At 39.0% G+C, this 21,719-nt stretch overlaps 1 protein-coding gene across 2 annotated transcripts in view; it reads left to right on the forward strand.

Annotated features, from left to right (window-relative positions):
* LOC134345767 (TOG array regulator of axonemal microtubules protein 1) overlaps positions 1-21,719 on the forward strand; it is an 82,753-nt gene that overhangs the window by 41,568 nt on the left and 19,466 nt on the right. The window contains exons 5-14 of one of the 2 annotated variants that reach the window (XM_063046955.1): positions 1,552-1,832; positions 3,342-3,565; positions 5,123-5,217; positions 10,854-11,027; positions 11,277-11,366; positions 11,962-12,140; positions 14,341-14,512; positions 14,949-15,086; positions 17,213-17,369; positions 18,054-18,159. In XM_063046955.1, coding sequence (XP_062903025.1) covers positions 1,552-1,832; positions 3,342-3,565; positions 5,123-5,217; positions 10,854-11,027; positions 11,277-11,366; positions 11,962-12,140; positions 14,341-14,512; positions 14,949-15,086; positions 17,213-17,369; positions 18,054-18,159 — 1,616 coding nt within the window. The remainder of the gene's footprint in view (positions 1-1,551; positions 1,833-3,341; positions 3,566-5,122; positions 5,218-10,853; positions 11,028-11,276; positions 11,367-11,961; positions 12,141-14,340; positions 14,513-14,948; positions 15,087-17,212; positions 17,370-18,053; positions 18,160-21,719) is intronic. The other variant, XM_063046964.1, reaches the window with a different exon arrangement.

A 21,719-nucleotide genomic window follows, 5' to 3' on the forward strand; every position in this document is an offset into this window, starting at 1 on the left:
TATTTTACCATTATGTTCCGGTCAGCGCTGTGTCATTACATGACCTGTTTTCCGTAGATAAAGTTGAGAGGGTGTACTTGACTTACCAACTGTTAAATTGCACAAACTCATTCCATGTCATGAGTCAGGGGGAACTGTTGGGCACCCTAGTTGCTAATTTATGCATCCCCAATAACGTCTGTCTGGTTAGTAAGGTTGGATGAGATTGTCGAGTTTCAGATGCATTGTGATGGCAGGAGCTGATCGCCTGCAGAGCTATGGTTCTTCCTGTGTTTCAGTGCCTCATCCTTTTTGTTTGGGAAGTGCCTGGTATACTAACGGTCGATCAGGTATCATGCCTGAAGTTAGGGTGCTGCTTACCGGCCCTCCCCCTCCCCCCCCAACAAACAAGGAATCTTGAATGCCCCTGATGACTTCTATTTCCCCTAATGCCCACTTAGGACTCATAACCGCCCCGTTGAGAATCACTGCCCTAGGTTTTCTTAAATCTTTTTTAATCCCACTAAGTCATAAATTTATGTTCTCTAATTATTAACTCGTGTAATATAAATAACTTCTTCCAGCTTATTTTCATGTAGTGAGCAAAGAAGCAATAACGGTGATAACAGTATAACGGTACTCCTTGTGCATTTTATCAGCGAGCAGTCACATTAAATTACTAGCTCAACTTTTGCAAAAGTCTAATTTCAGCTATAAAGATTTTTAGGTTTAAAGTAACTGTGCTGTGAATTCTAATTTTAAGAAAATGGTTGTTTTGGAATATTTTTGTGCTCTTTATCATGTGAGATGATTTTAAGCAAGGAATAAGACAATGTCATGTTATCCACTGATTTACTTTTTCTTAAACAGACCAGATCTTGATGACAAAGGATAGTTAAATAACCAGCAGTGAGTTCACATTTCAATACAGACACTCAATCACCAGTGTTCTACTTCAGCTAATAGATTCAAATCTTGTCAATTTACTTCACTGGTAGATCCTACGTGGAATCTAACAATGGAGTCCAGTCTTACTGAGAATATTGGAACTTGCAGGTCAGGCTTGTACAATCCTTTTGATATTGCTGGGCAATTAATTTGAAAGCAAAGTGAGGAGGAGGATTAATTATTTGCTTTCTGTTAAATAAAGTTTTTGATTATTTCTGTGTTTTTAACAATTCTGAATCTGAAATAAATAGCTTAATTGAAAGTGGGTAGGGCTATGTCATTGGAGCATCAGTGATGTTATGCTGTCATTGAATTCATGCTGGAAATTGTTTTGGGCCAGCAAGATTTTTGGTCCTCCATATCTGACCAGGTAATTATGGTAGGTGGTCTGCCTACACAATCACACCCTTGAAAAATCAGACAAAATTCTTATCCAATGATTGCTCTCTGAAAGCTGAAACCCGTTTGTATTAGTCATTTGCAAATGATATACTGTAAGTAGTTAAAGGATCCAAAAAGGTATTTCTAGATTCATTACCTATTATTTTCTTATAAGATATCGAAATCTTTTGGTTTTAGTATTATATATGTTGTGCATATTTATTTAAATGTGTGATTATGCAGGAGATGTCTCGCAAGAAAATCGTTCTCCTATATCGCTCAAACCCGCACTGGTGCGCTCAGCGTCGTCTCGGAGAGATCTTAACACTACAAAGCCTGTTCCTCCCATTCCGAGGGGTACAAGTCCAATGGTTGAAGCAGAAGTAACTGATTATGATAATAAAAAAGAAACAAGTAGAGCAGAATCTAAAGAGGTGTGGGAGAAAGAGAAGAACATTGACAACAATCTGGAATTGAATCTTTCCTTGTTGGATAACAATGAAGAGGAAACTGATCATGAAGAAGTTAGTGTACATTTGCGTTTTTTTTTTAAGTGATTTTTTTTTCTCCATCTAAAGACACAGATTATAGCTTTCAATGCTAACATCTGAAGCATGGAAATTGCTATTTAGGTTTATTTTGAAACATTGGCAAAGAATTTCTTTGCTGTTCAAAAGCTGTTAAATTGGCAAATATGAGAGCAACTCTGTATCAGATGATTTATATCAATATCGATTTCAGAAAGGAGCAATGGGTATATTTGCTGTGGCCTTTGAGTAACATTTTAATATATACCCTGTATTAGTACTGGCAAACATCCTTAACCAAATATTCTTACCAAAGAACTGTGCCACCAAATTCCCATGTACTTTAAGGAATACTGATGAGTACCAAGTAGATTTGCATTTCACAGTGCTCGAAACAGTTGTTAGAATTATCACGTCAATACATTGAGTCAGAAACTTTAAAGTTCACAGGCAATTAGAGATGTAGTTTCAAAATCTATGGTGACAATTCAATACAACATTTATGTAATACTGGTTGGTCATGTTAGTGGTTAGCACAAAGCTTTGCAGTACGAGCAACCCAGGTTCAATACCCACCACTGTCTCTGTAAGGAGTTTGTACATTCTCTCTGTGACTGCATAGGTTTCTTATGGGTGCTCCAGTTTCCTCCCACAGTGTAAAGATGTACTAGTTGGTAGCTTAATTGGTCATTGTAAATTGCCCGTGATTAGGCTAGGGTTATATCGTGGGTTGCTGTGCAACACGGCTCGTTGGGCCAGAAGGGTCTATTCTGCATGCATCTCAATAAATAAATAAATTTTAGATATGTGAGGGACTTGCTGATCGTAATGTCATTGATTATCAAGGGAATGTTTAGACTCTCTTGAAGATGCTTATTACATGTAATCTTTTGCCCTAAAGTATTACTTGACACATTCATACAAGCAACAAACACTATGCAAACTAAACCCACTTTCCAGTTCTTTATACGTTGTCTTGTAGATCATTAATTAGACTGCTTTATTTGCTGAGGAGTTGCAAATGGAGCTGAATGTTTTATAGTGAACTGCCATTCCCTCTTCAGATCTTATGATGGAAGGAAAGACATTGCTAAAGCAGCTAAAGGTGGCTGGACCTAGGACACCGTGTGAAAGGCTCCTGTGGTGATATTCTGAGGCTGACATAATTGTCCTCCAAAAAGTACAACCACCAGTGCAAGGAATGATTCTAATCATCAGTGCTTCCCTCTTGTTTCCCTCTGTATTCAGTCTTCTAGTTCTTTGTTGTTACATTGATAAATGTTGCCATGATGTCAATCATAGTCACTGTTTCGTCACCTTTGGAGTTCAGCTCTTTGATCCATTTTTGGACCAAGGCTGGGATGAGGTCTCGATGTGAGTAATGCTAGCAAAACCTAGCCAAGGTACTGACAAGTGGGTTGGTTATGCGTAATTATTGAATGATAGCACTATCAGTGGTTCCTTCCTTGACTTTGCAGATAATTGATATATCTGCATTTCTTGCAGATGATGAGTGCCCTAAGGTCACTAAGAAACAGTGCGGCAAAGAAAAGGGCCAAACTGAGCAATGGTGTATCTGATATTGAGAGTCCAGATTCCACCCTCAAACTGGAACTTGGCTTGGATTCCACATCGCCTACTTCATCTCCTCATACAAGCACTTACAGTGAAAGTGACACTTGCAGCCAGGATTCTTTGATTTCTCCATTGCCTTGTAGCAAGAAAATAATGTAAGTATTGAGCATTGGCATTATTCAGTATTACTGAGTTCTGTGTCTATAATTAGGGGAGGAGAAGATGGCAGCGCGACGCAGTGCGTGCGGCCGCTCCGGAATGATATCGGTATTTGTTAAGTAGGTACTGTGCACAATCCTGATTTGATGAAGGCAGACGTGAGAAGCACGGAGGAACGTCTGGAGAAACTTCTGAAATGCCCGCTTCGTTGCTGCTGCTACTGTGCAATTGAGAATCTCCGGAGGGGAATGCCCCAAATCCTCGGCTTTGCCTATTGTGGGGCCGGGGTCGAAGCGCTCGGTGTCGGAGGGCTGGTCGGAGGCTCGAAGTTTTCGGACGGACTCAAGAGTCGGCTGTGGTCAGGTGCTTCCAGGGTGCTGCATCGGCAAGTTTGTGGCTCTGGAGGTTCATGGCAGGGAGAGTTTTTCTTCCTTCTACCGTCTGCGTGAGATGATGGGATTTTCGAGAGACTTTGAGACTTTTTTTTACTGTGCCCATGGTCTGTTCTTTATCAAATTATGGTACTGCTTTGCACTATTGTAACTACATGTTATAATTATGTGGTTTTTGTCAGTTTTTCAGCCTTGGTTTGTCTTGTGTTTCTGTGATATCTGGAGGAACATTGTATCATTTCTTAATGCATGCATTACTAAATGACAATAAAAGAGGACTGCATGTCCCCATAATCTAATCTAATTAAACTGTAGTAATGCAACCCAAATCCATACATGCTTCAGAGATGGTTCATTTTATTTTATGAAAATTATTGATTTCTGAAACATTGCATAAAGTGGTAAATGCTTTCCTGATGTATTTTACCATTTCATTTCACTCTTAACCCTTATTTTCTACATTCCTTCATTAGTTTTGCTCTTTATGGAGATGGCTGAAAAGCACAATAGCGTAGTGGTTAGCGCAATGCTTTACAGTACCAGTGACCCAGGTTCAATTCCTGCCACTGTCTGTAAGGAGTTTGTACGTTTTCCATGTGACTGCATGGGTTTCCTCCCACAGTTTAGAGACCTACTGGTTGGTAGGTTAGTTGGTAAATTGTCCCATGATTACGCTAGGGTTAAATCAGGTGTTTCTGGGCTACCTGGCTAGAAGGGCCTACTCTGCACTATATCTCAATAAATAAAATTTGGTGATGTGGCTGATATAATTTAGACTGCTGGCAGATCTGGGAAGAACTCACTCCAGATATTTTTTTGTATGATTATAGTTTGTACACAGTAATCTCAAAAGAACATGATCTAAAAACTGCATTCGCAAAGCTATCCATACTTTGAGAATAATTTTACTCAATCCTAAAGTACTTAGAGAAGTTTTTAAAATGTATTCATCTTATTGCTATAATTTCCCTTAATTTCTTATCTTTTTATATGTTTTTAATTTTAGTTCACTTATCTTTTCTAAATTTTAATTGGACAAATAATCATCCACCTGGCCTAACATTTTGTTTTTAACTTGGACAAATAATGCTTAATTATAGCTTAAATGTTTTCATTGATCTTTTAAATTTCTTGATTTGATGTTTGTTTTAATTTCTACAGTTCTGATGGGTGTGTAGAGGTAGGATCTAAAGCCTGCCATGGTCGAATGCCATCAGAAAAGTCCAAGTCTTCAGGTGAATACAATTCCAGCTCAGGTACTGCTGTCTGTATTTATTTTCTCCTAAGGAAATCATAAGCAAGCCAAAAGTGATTTTATACACAGGCACACACACACGCGCGCACACACGCACACACACGCGCGCGCGCGCACACACACACACACACACACACACACACACACACACACACACACACACACACACACGCACGCACGCACCCCTGGTCAAAATTTCGGTTACTGTGAATAGCTTAGCGAGTAAAAGATGAACTGTGATCATCTGTGGTCACTGTGGTTCCAGTGATCATAACACCATTAGTTTCAATTTGATCATGGACAAGGATAGATCTGGTCCTAGGGTTGAGGTTCTGAACTGGAAGAAGGCCAAATTTGAAGAAATGAGAAAGGATCTAAAAAGCGTGGATTGGGACAGGTTGTTCTCTGGCAGAGATGTGATTGGTAGGTGGGAAGCCTTCAAAGGGGAAATTTTGAGAGTGCAGAGTTTGTATGTTCCTGTCAGGATTAAAGGCAAATTGAATAGGAATAAGGAACCTTGGTTCTCAAGGGATATTGCAACTCTGATAAAGAAGAAGAGGGAGTTGTATGAAATGTATAGGAAACAGGGGGTAAATCAGGTGCTTGAGGAGTATAAGAAGTGCAAGAAAATACTTAAGAAAGAAATCAGAAGGGCAAAAAGAAGACATGAGGTTGCCTTGGCAGTCAAAGTGAAGGATAATCCAAAGAGCTTTTACAAGTATATTAAGAGCAGAAGGATTGTAAGGGATAAAATTAGTCCTCTTGAAGATCAGAGTGGTCGGCTTTGTGCGGAACCAAAGGAAATGGGGGAGATCTTAAATAGGTTTTTTGCGTCTGTATTTACTAAGGAAGCTGGCATGAAATCTATGGAATTGAGGGAATCAAGTAGTGAGACCATGGAAACTGTACAGATTGAAAAGGAGGAGGTGCTTGCTGTCTTGAGGAAAATTAAAGTGGATAAATCCCTGGGACCTGACAGAGTGTTCCCTCGGACCTTGAAGGAGACTAGTGTTGAAATTGCGGGGGCCCTGGCAGAAATATTTAAAATGTCGCTGTCTATGGGTGAAGTGCCGGAGGATTGGAGAGTGGCTCATGTTGTTCCGTTGTTTAAAAAAGGATCGAAAAGTAATCTGGGAAATTATAGGCCGGTGAGTTTAACGTCAGTAGTAGTTAAGTTATTGGAGGGAGTACTAAGAGACAGAATCTACAAGCATTTGGATAGACGGGCTTATTAGGGAGAGTCAACATGGCTTTGTGCGTGGTAGGTCATGTTTGACCAATCTGTTGAAGTTTTTCGAGGAGGTTACCAGGAAAGTGGATGAAGGGAAGGCAGTGGATGTTGTCTACATGGACTTCAGTAAGGCCTTTGACAAGGTCCCACATGGGAGGTTAGTTAGGAAAATTCAGTCGCTAGGTATACATGGAGAGGTGGTAAATTGGATTAGACATTGGCTCAATGGAAGAAGCCAGAGAGTGGTGGTAGAGAATTGCTTCTCTGAGTGGAGGCCTGTGACTAGTGGTGTGCCACAGGGATCAGTGCTGGGTCCATTGTTATTTCTCATCTATATCAATGATCTGGATGATAATGTGGTAAATTGGATCAGCAAGTTTGCTGATGATACAAAGATTGGAGGTGTAGTAGACAGTGAGGAAGGTTTTCAGAGCCTGCAGAGGGACTTGGACCAGCTGGAAAAATGGGCTGAAAAATGGCAGATGGAGTTTAATACTGACAAGTGTGAGGTATTGCACGTTGGAAGGACAAACCAACGTAGAACATACAGGGTTAATGGTAAGGCACTGAGGAGTGCAGTGGAACAGAGGGATCTGGGAATACAGATACAAAATTCCCTAAAAATGTCGTCACAGGTAGATAGGGTCGTAAAGAGAGCTTGTGGTACATTGGCCTTTATTAATCGAAGTATTGAGTATAAGAGCTGGAATGTTATGATGAGGTTGTATAAGGCATTGGTGAGGCCGAATCTGGAGTATTGTGTTCAGTTTTGGTCACCAAATTACAGGAAGGATATAAATAAGGTTGAAAGAGTGCAGAGAAGGTTTACAAGGATGTTGCCGGGACTTGAGAAACTCAGTTACAGAGAAAGGTTGAATAGGTTAGGACTTTATTCCCTGGAGCGTAGAAGAATGAGGGGAGATTTGATAGAGGTATATAAAATTATGATGGGTATAGATAGAGTGAATGCAAGCAGGCTTTTTCCACTGAGGCAAGGGGAGAAAAAAAACCAGAGGACATGGGTTAAGGGTGAGGGGGGAAAAGTTTAAAGGGAACATTAGGTGGGGCTTCTTCACACAGAGAGTGGTGGGAGTATGGAATGAGCTGCCAGACGAGGTGGTAAATGCGGGTTCTTTTTTAACATTTAAGAATAAATTGGACAGATACATGGATGGGAGGTGTATGGAGGGATATGGTCCGTGTGCAGGTCAGTGGGACTAGGCAGAAAATGGTTCGGCACAGCCAAGAAGGGCCAAAGGGCCTGTTTCTGTGCTGTAGTTTCTATGGTTCTATGATTTCCAAAAGGCATAAAGTTAAAGATGACACATTTCTTTAATTTTTTAAGCAGCACTACTTTCTTTATTTCCATCTTTTACAGTTTCAAAATAACAAAAAAGGAAAAGGGTCCGAAGCAGAAGTTTGGGCACCCTGCATGGCAGTACGTAGTAACACCCCCTTTGGCAAGTGTCACAGCTTGTAAATGCTTTTTGTCGCCAGCTCAGAGTCTTTCAATTCTTGTTTGGGGGATTTTTGCCCATTCTTCCTTGCAAAAGGCTTCTAGTTCTGTGAGATTCTTGGGCTCTCTTGCATGCACTGTTCTTCTGAGGTCTATCCACAGATTCTCGATGATGTTTAGGTCGGGGACTGTGAGGGCCATGGCAAAACCTTCAGCTTGAGCCTCTTGAGGTAGTCCATTGTGGATTTTGAGGTGTTTAGGTTCATTATCCTGTTGTAGAAGCCATCCTCTTTTCATCTTTGGCTTTTTTTTTGTTTTACAGACGGTGTGATGTTTGCTTTCAGAATTTTCTGGTATTTAATTGAATTCATTCTTCCCTCTACCAGTAAATGTTCCCCGTGCCACTGGCTGCAACACAAGCCCAAAGCATGATCGATCCACCCCCATGCTTAACAGGTGGATAGGGATTCTTTTCATGAAATTCTGCACCCTTTTTTCTCCAAACATACCTTTGCTCATTGTGGCCAAAAAGTTCTATTTTAACTTCATCAGTCCACAGTCCAAAATGCATCAGGCTTGTTTAGATGTTCCTTTGAACCTTTTGAATAGAACTTTTTGGCTGCAATGAGCAAAGGTATGTTTGGAGAAAAAAGGGTGCAGAATTTCATGAAAAGAACCCCTATCCACCTGTTAAGCAGGGGGTGTGGATCGATCATGCTTTGGGCTTGTGTTGCAGCCAGTGGCATGGGGGACATTTACTGGTAAGAGGGAAGAATGAATTCAATTAAATACCAGCAAATTCTGGAAGCAAACATCACACCGTCTGTAAAACAAAAAAAAAGCCGAAGATGAAAAGAGGATGGCTTCTACAACAGGATAATGAACCTAAACACACCTCAAAATCCACAATGGACTACCTCAAGAGGTGCAAGCTGAAGGTTTTACCATGGCCCTCACAGTCCCCTGACCTAAACATCATCGAGAATCTGTGGATAGACCTCAAAAGAGCAGTGCATGCAAGATGGCCCAAGAATCTCACAGAACTAGAAGCCTTTTGCAAGGAAAAACGGGCAAAAATCCTCCAAATAAGAATTGAAAGACTTAGCTGGCTACAAAAAGCGTTTACAAGCTGTGATACTTGTCAAAGGGGGTGTTACTAAGTACTGCCATGCAGGGTGCTCAAACTTTTGCTTCGGGCCCGTTTGTTTTTTTTGTTATTTTGAAACTGTAAAAGATGGAAATAAAAAAAGTTTTCTTGCTTAAATTATTAATGTGTCATCTTTAGCTTCATGCCTTTTGGAAATCAGTTCATCTTTTACTCGCTTAGCTATTCGCAGTAACAGAAATTTTGACCAGGGGTGCCCAAACTTTTGCATATCACTGTATAATTTATTTTTTTTAATAAAAGGTATAATGATGTTGTTACTCTACCACTTCATTCATTTCAAGAATGACTGCAAGTGATTCAGAAAACTAACATTTAATGATTTTGTGTATTTGGCTCATTTGTTCACTTTTATGGGTTCTTTAGAAACTTGAACCCTGTACTTAGTCTAACTCACTTGTAAGGTCCAGATTGGGCATTCATTTTGCAGTGTGAAGAAAGCACAGCAGTGCCCCTATTTCCTTAGAAGTTTGCAAAAATTCAGCATCTAAAACTATGACAAACTTCTATAGATGTGTAGTGCAGAGTATATTGATTGGTTACATTATGACCTGGTATGGAAACAACAATGCACTTGAAAGGAAAATCCTACAAAAGGTAATGGATAGGCCCAGTCCATTACGGGTAAAGCTCTCCTCACCTTTGAGCACATCTACAAGGACCGCTGTCGCAGGAAAGCAACATCCTCATATCAGCAACCCCCACCATCCAGGCCACGCTCTCTTCTTGCTGCTGCCATCAAAGTGGTCATATAGGAATTCAGGCCTCACACACCAGGTTCAGGAGCAGTTATTACTCCTCAACCATCAGGCTCTTGAACCAGAGGGGTAACTTCACTCAACTTCACTTGCCCCATTACTGAGCTGTTCCCACACACTATAGATTCGCTTTCAGTAACTCTTCATCTTGTGTTCTTGATATTGCTCATTTCTTTATGACTATATTTTCTCTGTCTTTGTACTTGCGTAGTCTGTTGTCCTTTGCAAATGGGTTGTTGTTGGGTGTGGCCTTTGATTGTATTTGTTTCTTGGATTTACTGTATATGCCCACAAGGAAACAAATCTCAGGGTTATATATGGTAGCATACACAGTGTGCACTTCGATAATAAGTTTACTTTGTACTTTTTGTCACGCTCTATTGTAGCTTATGCATTATAAAACTGGACACACAAGCATGGCATGCAATCCACACTTTTCCTTTGTCTGCCAAATTGATCAGTTTGCACCCTCCAAATCCTACTTGCCAGTTTTTGGTCTGTGGATCTTAAGTGGTGTTATAAATGCAATAAAGGTCCCTACAGTCCTTCCAGGCAGTAGGCTCCAGAGCAAACATCCAGCTGAGATGAGCTCTCTAATTCTTCTGATGAAAGTATTGCCATTGGAAAGATGAGTCTTCCATGAATAATGACTGTAATGGCCATTCATACCAGTGAGGATTGGGTTATTTATTGCTGGACCTCTTCACCACCTAATAAAATCCAAGTATGACAGGTTTTTTAAGAATTAAGTTCTTGGACTGTGCTATTGGTACGTGACAACTCTCTTGTTATTAAATTGTCTTCTCTTGATTCTTATATATAATGCATCCTTGTGATTGGTTTCCAATCTGAATTCTTTGAAGAATGGATCACATTATCCTGTGGGATATTTTGAATTCCGATAGATACGACTAGATGCGTTTGTAAGAAAGGGGAAAAGTTTTTTTTTAAAAATAACATGGAATGAAAGTGGAGTTCAAAGATATCCACACCTATGAGTACTTTTTCTTTCAAAAACAAAATACAGGAATGACTTTCCACGATAGAAACACCTCTGATGTGAGTATTGTTGGACAACGCATGACTTATGGAAATGGAATGCCATATTTTGAAGAGGAGAAACAAAATGAAATATTTCATGTTGGCTCTAAATTACATTCCAGAGAGCCTCAAAAAAGTACTAGTAATAAACCTGCAAAAGGTAAGTATTATTGTTTATTCAAAATACTTTTCACACAAATCCATAGCTGTATAACTGTTCATATACTTTAAGTATCTCCAAGTATTGATGCAACAAAGATATTCGTGTTAATCTATTGAAGTCCATAATGACAATATTATTTGTGTTATTAGAGCACAAAAGTCACATTTTGGATTATGGAAGTAGTAGCCACATTGTTTATCCATTCAAATTGTGTCCTTTTAACCGACTGTGTGTGTGGGTTGACAGGATCTACCATCAGCATGCAACAAGTGGGCAATCACGAGATCAATTCTGGAAATGAACACTATGAGAATTCTGTGGTTATAGTAGGAAAAGGTAAGTTTATTGAGCTTTATTTATTTATTTAGTGGTGCATCACCAAGTAGGCCCTTTCAGCTCTTTGAGCCATACTGCCCCAGCAACCCCACAACCCTCATTAACCCTAACCTAATTATGGGAAATTTGAAATGACCCATTAACCTACCTGGTACATCTTTGGACTGTGGGAGAAAATGAGAGCACCCGGGGAAAACACGCATTCCACGGGGAGGACATACAGAGACTCCTTACAAAATGGAGCTGGAATTGAACTCTGAATGTCCTAAGCCGTAAGAGCGTTGCATTAATTGCTACACTGACAAGGTGTTGTTTTCCTCCTGGGGTTCCTATTTCATCACAGTGAAAAATCTTTCGCTTTCATTCATTGAAAATCCTGTATAGCATGGAATTGTCATGGATAAGCAAGACAGTTTGGATTGTCAATATTTCTAATCTTTTAGTACTGTGAAAATTCTGCAGCCGTTCATTAATTCAGCTGATAGAAGATTATTTTTGTGTTGCTGTTTGTAGAAGTGTAATTCATTCGTTTTAATGACATGTATTGCAATTTCAGAATAAGTTATTTATTTGTAATTCCTTTTAATGTTTTTAGGTGTCTTTGGAAGTCCCCAGTCAGTTACCATAGCACACAACCAAGCTGTCACCCCATCGAATAGTGGTGATGATAAGTGTGACCGAAGGACAACACTGGATCTTCCTTCAGGAATCTATGGAAGGGCTGTACCTCAGAATAGTCAAACCTGCTTTGATATTGTAGAGAGTGAGAGGGAGGTAATTTCCATAAATTGATAGATGGGAAGTGATCTGGAATGCAAGCAAAGTAAAATGTTATGAGGAATAATCCTGATCTGTTTATTCACAATGCATTTGATTCTGTTGAAATGGTAAACTCAAAGTTTTATGTATATTTCTCAGTTTGAATTTAATGCTGAACTAGCTAACTTCAAATGTTGCCTCATTAATCTGGCATGACTTTTTCTAGATCAAGGCTTTGTAAATCTTGCTATTTAAAATAAATTTATTAATTTATTTTTATTTAGCTATACAGTGTGGAGTAGGCCTTTCTGGTCCTTCAAGCCATGCTGCCCCAGTGCCCACACAACCCCAATTAACCTTTATCTAATGATTCAAAGAATACCAGTTAATTTTTTGTTATTTAAAATCCAGATGCCCAATTGTTGTGTAAAACCTTAATTTCTTCAATCAGAATGAAGGAAGTGGGAACAGAAGTAGATTATTTGGCTTCTTGTGTTTAACTGTTGTTCAGAAAAATCAGTTATGATCTTCTACCTTGAATGCAGCTTTCGTACCCATTCCCTATATCTCTAGACTCCCTTAATATCTGGAAACCTATTCATCTGTGTTTAAAAATAAACAGTGACTATTCTATCTCCCTCTGAGGAAGAGAATTCCAAATACTCACCACCCTCAGTGAATAAAATTCTTCTCATTTCAAAGACCACTCCACTCCAATTATTTTGAGACGATATTTCTTGACAAAGGGAAACATTTTTTTTTACCATTTTGACCTTTGTTTGCTATTTTTAATTGTCTTTCTCCAAGCCTCCTTATATTCCAGCTAGACTTCAGTTTAGGTTTCTCTTTGATTTTATTTTACTATTTGTTTTGCACCTTTCAGTCTCCTTGGTTATAAAGAAAATGTTACTTGCATAGTTTTCCTGGGTCCCAGCTCTATTCATGCTCTTGCTTTTGGTGACTTGCCACATAAAAAAACTAAGTGCCTAAATGTTCAATGACAAGTCTGACAAATGTTTGTGGATATAAAGTTACCTGCTGCAACAAATCACAATTAGTTAAATTTGATAGGACCTGAAAGAGCTGAAAGCAGTCACTTCTTAAAAGTAAAATAAATATTACTTTGTTATCAGGTATCTTGTGTTTCAGTCCAATTAGTTTGATTTTAGTCAAAAATGGATGCAGATACTGTCCGGGTTATATATGGGTTCTGATACTACGAATCCAATGTCTCCATAAATCAGAAACATGCCATATTGTATCACTCTACATATGTTTGCTGTAGTTTTATTTCATTAAATATTCACCATAACACTACACATAATTTAACTAATAGAATATAAAACCGTATCCAGTCAGTACTGATACCATGAAATATTACTGGAGTTGAGGAGGGGATAATAAACAGTCCCTCGTATTTCTTCAGAATAGTGCATATAGATTATTTATGCTCATTAGCAACATGGCAGAGTAATACGAAGACACATAATAATGAGGAATGTATCTACTTTTAAGTTTATGATAAAGCATGGAATTGGATTGTAAAGTGGACATAGAGCTCCCACTTATATTACATATTTTTAAAAAATTGAAAACACCTGCAAGAATTTGTGGAAGTCAAATCATTTGTAAAACAGGGAGTCTCTGAACTTAAATAAAATACTTCAAGTTTTAATATTCAGAAAATGTGCATTCATAATATAGAACTGAAAGTGTACAGCACTCTACTCTTTTTAAAGGGCGTAAGTGACTTAGATACACTATTTAGATAACACATAAAAGTTGCTGGTGAACGCAGCAGGCCAGGCAGCATCTCTAGGAAGAGGTGCAGTCGACGTTTCAGGCCGAGTCCTGACGAAGGGTCTCAGTCTGAAACGTCAACTGCACCTCTTCCTAGAGATGCTGCCTGGCCTGCTGCGTTCACCAACAACTTTTATGTGTGTTGCTTGAATTTCCAGCATCTGCAGAATTCCTGTTGTTTACACTATTTAGATTCCTGCTTATATGTTCCTCCACCACTTAGTATCCTAGAAATGTTTCCATTGCTGAGCAACAGATGTTACTGAAAGAAATCACACTAAACTTATTCAACTTTGCTCTTTGGGTCCCTGTTATATTTCTATTTCTGTGCTGATTTTCATGCTCTAAAGTACTTAAGATAACGTTTGGATATGCAGGTTAATATTTTACCGTTATTTTAAACTTCCTTTGAAAGATTACTATGTCAAAATCAGCTCGGAATAAAATGAAGCAAAGGAAACAAACGGGAGGTCAACAGTGTCATACGGATGAATTAATAAACCATAGTTATAAAGATCCTGTAAAAAAGGAAGAAAGATTGCATGAAAGATTAAGAATTGCAAGTCCAGATGATGCTGCACCTGAAAGTAAGATTCCAATGCCAATCAACTACTGTTGTTTTTGTCACTACAGCATTTGACTCCATTCCTTATAAATTTTTAATATTTATTCATTCTTTAAATTGTCTAAAATTTCAGAGAATTCTGTACTGTATGCTGGCTAGTTTATTGAGATTTTAGTTGTGTATTGTGACCAATAGAAAGAAAGTGGAAAGTTTATGAGACATTTTGTTGCTCTGAAATTTCAGTAGCTTTGGGAAAGTAATTGGCAAGTGACATACTAATGGTGAATGTAGCCATTATTGGGGGATGAAAAATGATTTGTAAAATGGACATTTACATATTTATCTGACATATATATTTTTGAAAACAATTTGTATTTGGAAGAGTTTTGGTAAGATTTTTAATTCAAAGGATTTCTAATGCAAATTTTAACCAGATAACATTTGTCTTTATGATTTAGAGTTGGATGTTAATGGTGAAGCTTTCTTTGCATTGAAAACTGATTCTTCATCTGTGGAAGTGACCACTCCCAATCCTTCACAATTCAAACGTAGTGCTAGTGCGAGGAAAAGTCGAACTTCTAGCTCACCAAATTTTGGTAAGGAGTTCAATGTAAAGGTTGCATTTAACGTTAGAAATGTGGTGTCTGATTAAATGCAAGATTGCCAATCCAGTGTAATTTATATAGTTGTATTAAATAAGTGAATAACACCAAAACAATTACAGCTTTCATACTTGTACTAAAACTGTGACATGAAAATACATATGTTGTTCAGATGATTGATTTCCTTTCCATAATGGATCACTGTGGTGTATTTCAATGTCTATTTCTTGTGTCTTCATGGTAATTTCTCCATTTCTAAGCTCCTGCCCAAACTTCAATGTATTAGCACTGAAATGCAATTAAGACCAACAAAATCATGGAACTAGAGGTACATTCATTTCTGGAGAGAGAAGTTTTTCAGCTAGTTATTTCTGGCAATTTGGTCTCACCAGCAGCATCAGTATTTATTCTCCTTTACTGTTTACTCTTGAGAACTGCATTTTTTAAAACCCAGCAGTCCTGGTGTTCTTGCATATATCTGTATATCATACAGTTTAATCAATATCTATGATGGTGAAGGTGTACCACTACTTTTGGAGAGAGACTTCTAAGATGCAGACAGTTATGAAGAACTAGAGCTGTCTTTATTAATCAATATGGTGTGCATTTTGGAGAGGGACATGTTCTCCTTAGTTGCAGAGGTCACAGATTTGGGAGGTAATAAAGCAGCCTAGACTAGTACCTGCCATACATTTTGTAGATGGTACACTCCGCAGTCATTGTGTGCTGGTGGTTGAAAGAATTAATGTTTAGGTTTGTGAGTGGTGTAGGCTGTTTTATCAAGAGCTCTTGAATATTGTTGGAGCTTTGCACAAATGAAGGTTATTTTATATTTTTGACTTGCAGAAAGTGGAAAGTATTTGAGTGGTTAGTAGGTAAGTCACTCGTTGCAGGGTATCCAGTCTCTGACCTGCTTTTGTTGCTACAGTATATATGTAACTGGTCCAGCTGAACTTCTAGTCAGTGGTAATATTACGATTTTGATAGTGTGTGCTCAATGGTAATGATGCCAGTGAATATCTCCCTTAACCTTCTCAGCAATTTAAAACATAACAGATTTCTAACTTTTTCTCTATTCTAGTAAAAACTCACCAGCCTGCAACATTTATCAGGTTTCCATTTCTATACGTGCTGCCTGACCAGACTGTCTCCAACAATTTCTGTTTCTTTGTTCTCAGACTCCATCTGTAGAGTTTTTCTTTCATAGTACAGTTGTTTATAGGTTAAAAGAAATTTGGCAAAATATTGCTAATAAAGTGAAATCCCAATTTGTTAGCAATGGCACAGAAAGCAGAAGTGGTGGTGAATTGTTGCTTTTAGTACAGGAAGAAAAGACATGCTAGTATTCTATTGGTGTTAGAACTTTGGTTCTTTCAATTAACTTGACATTAATGACCAAGACATCAGTATGTAGAACATAGGCACAAGAAATTCTGCAGATGTTGGAAATCTTGAACAACAAACATAAAATGCTGGAGGAACTCCAAGTCAGGCAGCATCTATGGAGGGGTCGTGATGAGACCCTGCTTAAAATGTCAGCTGCATATTTCCTGTCATAGATTCTGCCTGATCTGCTGAATTCCCCAATATTTTGTGTGTTGCTTGGCTGCTTTCTGGGCACCATGTTTAAGGAATGATATGACAGCCTTGTCAAAGATACTCGAGCGATTTGTAAAAAGACATCAGGAATGATGGATTTAGTTATGTGGAAAGATGGGGAAAGCACTGTGAGTGGGTAGGACAAAGGGATTATCTCTTTGGAAGTGGTCCAGGATTGTTGTGGAGGGAAGCTGTAGGTGAACATATTTGATTGATCTTCACCCCATTGACAATCCTGGCATCACACTCCTAATTATCCTCTCTCACTGTCTCCACAACTTAAAACTGACTTGTTTTTCCCTCTCAACCTGAAATATTAACTTTTTTTTCCTTTCATATATTACTTGACCTGCTAAGTATTTCCAGCATTTTCTGCTTTTGAGTGAATTAAAAATTGCTTCACAAGTGATTTTAATGGATTGTTGAAGTGGTATTTAAAATTCAATATAAACTTGTGTGTAATGCAAATCAAATCAAAATATAATTTCATAAAGTACTCCAAATTTTTTTATCCTTCATAGGTGTAGAGAACTCTCCAGGTTGCAGACTATTACATAGAGATCAAACACCTTCAGTCTTGCCTGGATCAGAGCTTATAGATCCATGTGAAGCAAGACCTTTCTCCAAACCGGATCTTGCATTATCAGAAGCTTTGAAACTCGTATCTGATGAGGATTGGTATGGATTGAATATTTTCTTTAATATCAGTTGTTTTTGTTCTGTATTACAGTTGAATAATCTATATCAGAACAATCACATTTTCATGTTCTGTGATAAAGCTGGTCTATGAAACCTAATTTTGCCTCTCTGAGATCAATCTTAGCTATGTCAGCAGAGTAAATTTGCTTCCCTTAATTCTGCACGATATAAAGTCTAGTTTAAAATTGATCCTATTCACTTTTTTTTAAGAAGATATGCATTTGGTTTCCTTTTTTGACATTTCAAATTCTGGATTGGTACAGCTCCTGGAATGCTAAAGCACTTTAATGAAAATGTGTTTTTTTTTTCATGGAGATTTTATAACACTTTCACTCTCCTTTCTTGACTGCTGTAAGTTATAAACAATTATGTGTATCTCAGTGGTTCCACTGAGAAATAACAAATTGTGTCAAGCAGCCTGAGAACTGGCATGGAATCTAATCATTGTTCTGATAAATATGCATTTTAACATAAATATGAACTTTAAAGAAAAATGTGGGCTTTCCTCCACCCTTTCTACTCCTTAACAAGACTCTTCTTCCCTTCAGAGATAGTCCTGTTCCAGTTTTTATCATATCACTAAATATGTATAAATGTTGATTTGTATAAAGGTAACCTGAATCGAGTGTGGATGTCTAATTCACTTTCTGTACATCTTCACAGGGAGAAAAAAATTGAAGGCATCAATTGTATTCGATGTTTGTCCGCACACCACATAGATGTTTTAACAGCAAGATTGCATGAGGCCGTCTTTGCTGTTGTTCAAGAGGTGGTTATTTTAAGCTTTGTAGCTGAGGATTTATTGACCATACTGTTGCTTTTCTATATGATATTAAAACATAACTTATAAATTGGTGTTAAAATTGGGGCTGCAGTCTGAAAATGAGTTGAAAATGTATTGGAAGGTTTGAAGCACAAGTGTAGTTTGTTGAAAGCAATTTCATGGGTAACAGGAGGAAGAAAAAGTTATTTAGCATGCTGCCCTTCAGTCAGGGCATTGCGTATAGGAGTTGGGACATCATTGCAGTTGTAAAAGTTATTGGTGGTGCCTCACTTGGAGTACTATGTACAGTTTTGGTCACCCTGTTATAGGAAAGATGTAGTCTAAACTGGAAAGAGTGCAGACAGGATTTATGAAGTTGTTGCCAAGACTAGAGGTCTTGCGTTATAGGGAGAGGTTAGCCGGGCTAGTTCTTTATTTGCTGGTATGTTGGAGAATGGGGCAACCCTACAAAAATGTTTAAAATTATGAGAGGTATAGATGAAGTAAGTGGTAACAATCTTCCGCAGGGTAAGGAAATCCAAACGTAAGGGCATGGATTTAAGATGAGGGGAAAGATTTAAATGTGACCTGAGGGGCAACTTTTTCATGTAGAGGTGGTGAGTATATGGAATAAACTGATAGAAGAACTGGTTGGGGTAGGTATGGTAGTATTTTTAAGAAGCACTTGGATAGGTAGATGGAAGGGTCGGGTGTAGAAGGACATGGGCTGAATGCAGGAAATTGGGACTAGTTGGGTGGCATTATAGTTGGCACGGACTCGCTAAAGGGCCTTTATCTGCTGTTTTGCTCTATGGCTATATATGCATTCTAAGGTGTAAGTTGAATCAAGAGTTAAAATTGGCATGTCACAAAGGTAATGCTACAGTTGTTATGGGGGATTTCAACATGCAGGTAGACTGGAGGAGTCAGGTTGGTACTGGACCCCAAGAAAGGGAATTTGTGGAGTCCCTCGGAGATGGATTCTTAGAACAGCTTGTACTGGAGCCTACCAGAGAGAACGCAATTCTAGATTTAGTGTTGTGCAATGAACCGGATTTGATCAGTGACCTCGAGGTAAAGGAGCCATTAGGAGGTAGTGACCATAATATAATAAGTTTTAATTTACAATTTGAGAGGGAGAAGGGAAACTCGGAAGTGTCAGTATTACAGTTGAACAAAGGGAACTATGGGGCTATGAGGGAGGAGCTGGCCAAAGTTCAATGGAACAATACCCTAGCAGGGATGACAGTGGAACAGCAATGGCAAGTATTTCTGGGAATAATGTGGAAGGTGCAGGATCAGTTCGTTCCAAAGAGGAAGAGAGATCCTAAGGGGAGGCCATGGCTGACAAGGAAAGTAATGGACAGTATAAAAATAAAAGAGAAGAAGTATAACATAGCAAAGACGAGTGGGAAGCCGGAGGATTGGGAAACTTTTAAAGAGCAACAGAAGGTAACTAAAAAGGCAATATGCGGAGGGAAAATTGAGGAACGAAGGTAAACTAGCCAAGAATATAAAGGAGGATAGTAAAAGCTTCTTTAGGTATGTGAAAAGAAAAAAAAATAGTTAAGGCCAAAATTGGGCCCTTGAAGACAGAAACGGATTAATTTATTATGGGGAACAAAGAAATGGCAGACGAGTTGAACAGGTACTTTGGATCTGTCTTCACTAGGGAAGACGAACAGTCTCCCAGATATAATAGTGGCCAAAGGACCTAAGGTAATGGATGAACTGAAGGAAATTTATATTGGGCAGGAAATGGTGTTGGATAGACTGTTGGGTCTGAGGCTGATAAGTCCCCGGGACCTGATGGTCTGCATCCCAGGGTACTTAAGGAGGTATCTTTAGAAATCATGGACGCATTGGTAATCATTTTCCAATGTTCTATAGATTCAGGATCAGTTCCTGTGGATTGGAGGGTGGCTAATGTTGTCCCTCTCTTCAAGAAGGGAGGAAGAGAGAAAACGGGGAATTATAGACCGGTTAGCTGACGTCGGTGGTGGGAAAGATGCTGGAGTCACTTATAAAAGATGAAATTATGACACATCTGGATAGCAGTAACAGGATCAGTCCGAGTCAGAATGGATTTACGAAGGGGAAATCGTGCTTGACTAATCGTCTGGATTTTTTTTGAGGACGTAACTGTGAAAATGGACAAGGGAGAGCCAGTGAATGTAGTGTACCTGGACTTTCAGAAAGCCTTTGATAAGGTCCCACAAAGGAGATTAGTGGGCAAAATTAGAGCACATGGTATTGGGGGCAGAGTACTGACATGGATTGAAAATTGGCTGGCTGACAGAAAACAAAGAGTAGCGATTAATGGGTTTCTTTCGGAATGGCAGGCGGTGACCAATGGGGTGCCGCAGGGTTCAGTGCTGGGACTGCAGCTGTTTACGATGTATATTAATAATTTAGATGAGGGAATTAAAAGTAACATTAGCAAATCTTCCAATGACACAAAGCTGGGAGGCAGTGTGAAACGTGAGGAGGATGTTATGAGAATGCAGGGTGACTTGGATAGGCTGGGTGAGTGGGCAGATGCAGTTTAATGTGGATAAATGTGAGGTTATCCACTTTGGTGGTAAGAACGGGAAGGCAGATTATTATCTAAATGGAGTCAAGTTAGGAAAAGGGGAAGTAGAACGAGATCTAGGTATTCTTGTACATCAGTCACTGAAAGCAAGCATGCAAGTACAGCAGGCTATGAAGAAAGCTAATGGCATGCTGGCCTTCATATCAAGGGGAATTGGGTATAAGAGCAAAGAGGTCCTTCTGCAGCTGTACAGGGCCCTGGTGAGAACACCTGGAGTACCGTGTGCAGTTTTGGTCTCCAAATTTGAGGAAGGACATTCTTGCTATTGAGGGAGTGCAGCGTAGATTCACGAGGTTAATTCCTGGGATGGTGGGATCAAGAAAGAGATGGATAGAGCTCTTAAAGATAGCGGAATCAAAGGTTATGGGGATAAGGCAGGAACTGGATACTGATTGTGGATGGTCAGCTATGATCACAGTGAATGGCAGTGCTGGCTCAAAGGGCCGCATGGGCTACTCCTGCACCTACTGTCTATTGTCTAAAATCTGAGGCGATGTTTCAGTGGACATAAAACAAAATAGTTGCATCTTTGAAAGAATTATCTTTTAAAGTCCCCTTCTGTTTGATATCCTTTCATTTCTAACTTCTCATCAGTAAGAACAGTTAATATGCTGTTTGTAGTACCATGCTGAATTTGGATTCTGGAAAAGTAATTATTTTTAGGCATTTCCTCAGAACTGAGGATGATTTACTTGCATTCTAGCTTCATTTGCCACCTTAGTACCAATGGGAGAACTGCAGCTTCTTCCACAGATGAAGCAGGTGATGCCTGTGAGGTAGTCTGCTGCTTCTTGCTCAGGATCTCTGCACCTTCAGCATGGTGTTGAGGTTGTCAATATCATCCCGAATGTTCCCTCTCCATTTTGAGCAGTCATGGCTTAGAGAGCCCAAAAAATTTTAATTAACTGTACAGCTCTAGAACATACGTGGCCAAATTGTACTGACATCCTGTGATCTTTGCCTGCCTACCCTT

Source organism: Mobula hypostoma, chromosome 1 (genome assembly GCF_963921235.1).
Source record: "Mobula hypostoma chromosome 1, sMobHyp1.1, whole genome shotgun sequence".
NCBI lineage: Eukaryota > Metazoa > Chordata > Chondrichthyes > Myliobatiformes > Myliobatidae > Mobula > Mobula hypostoma.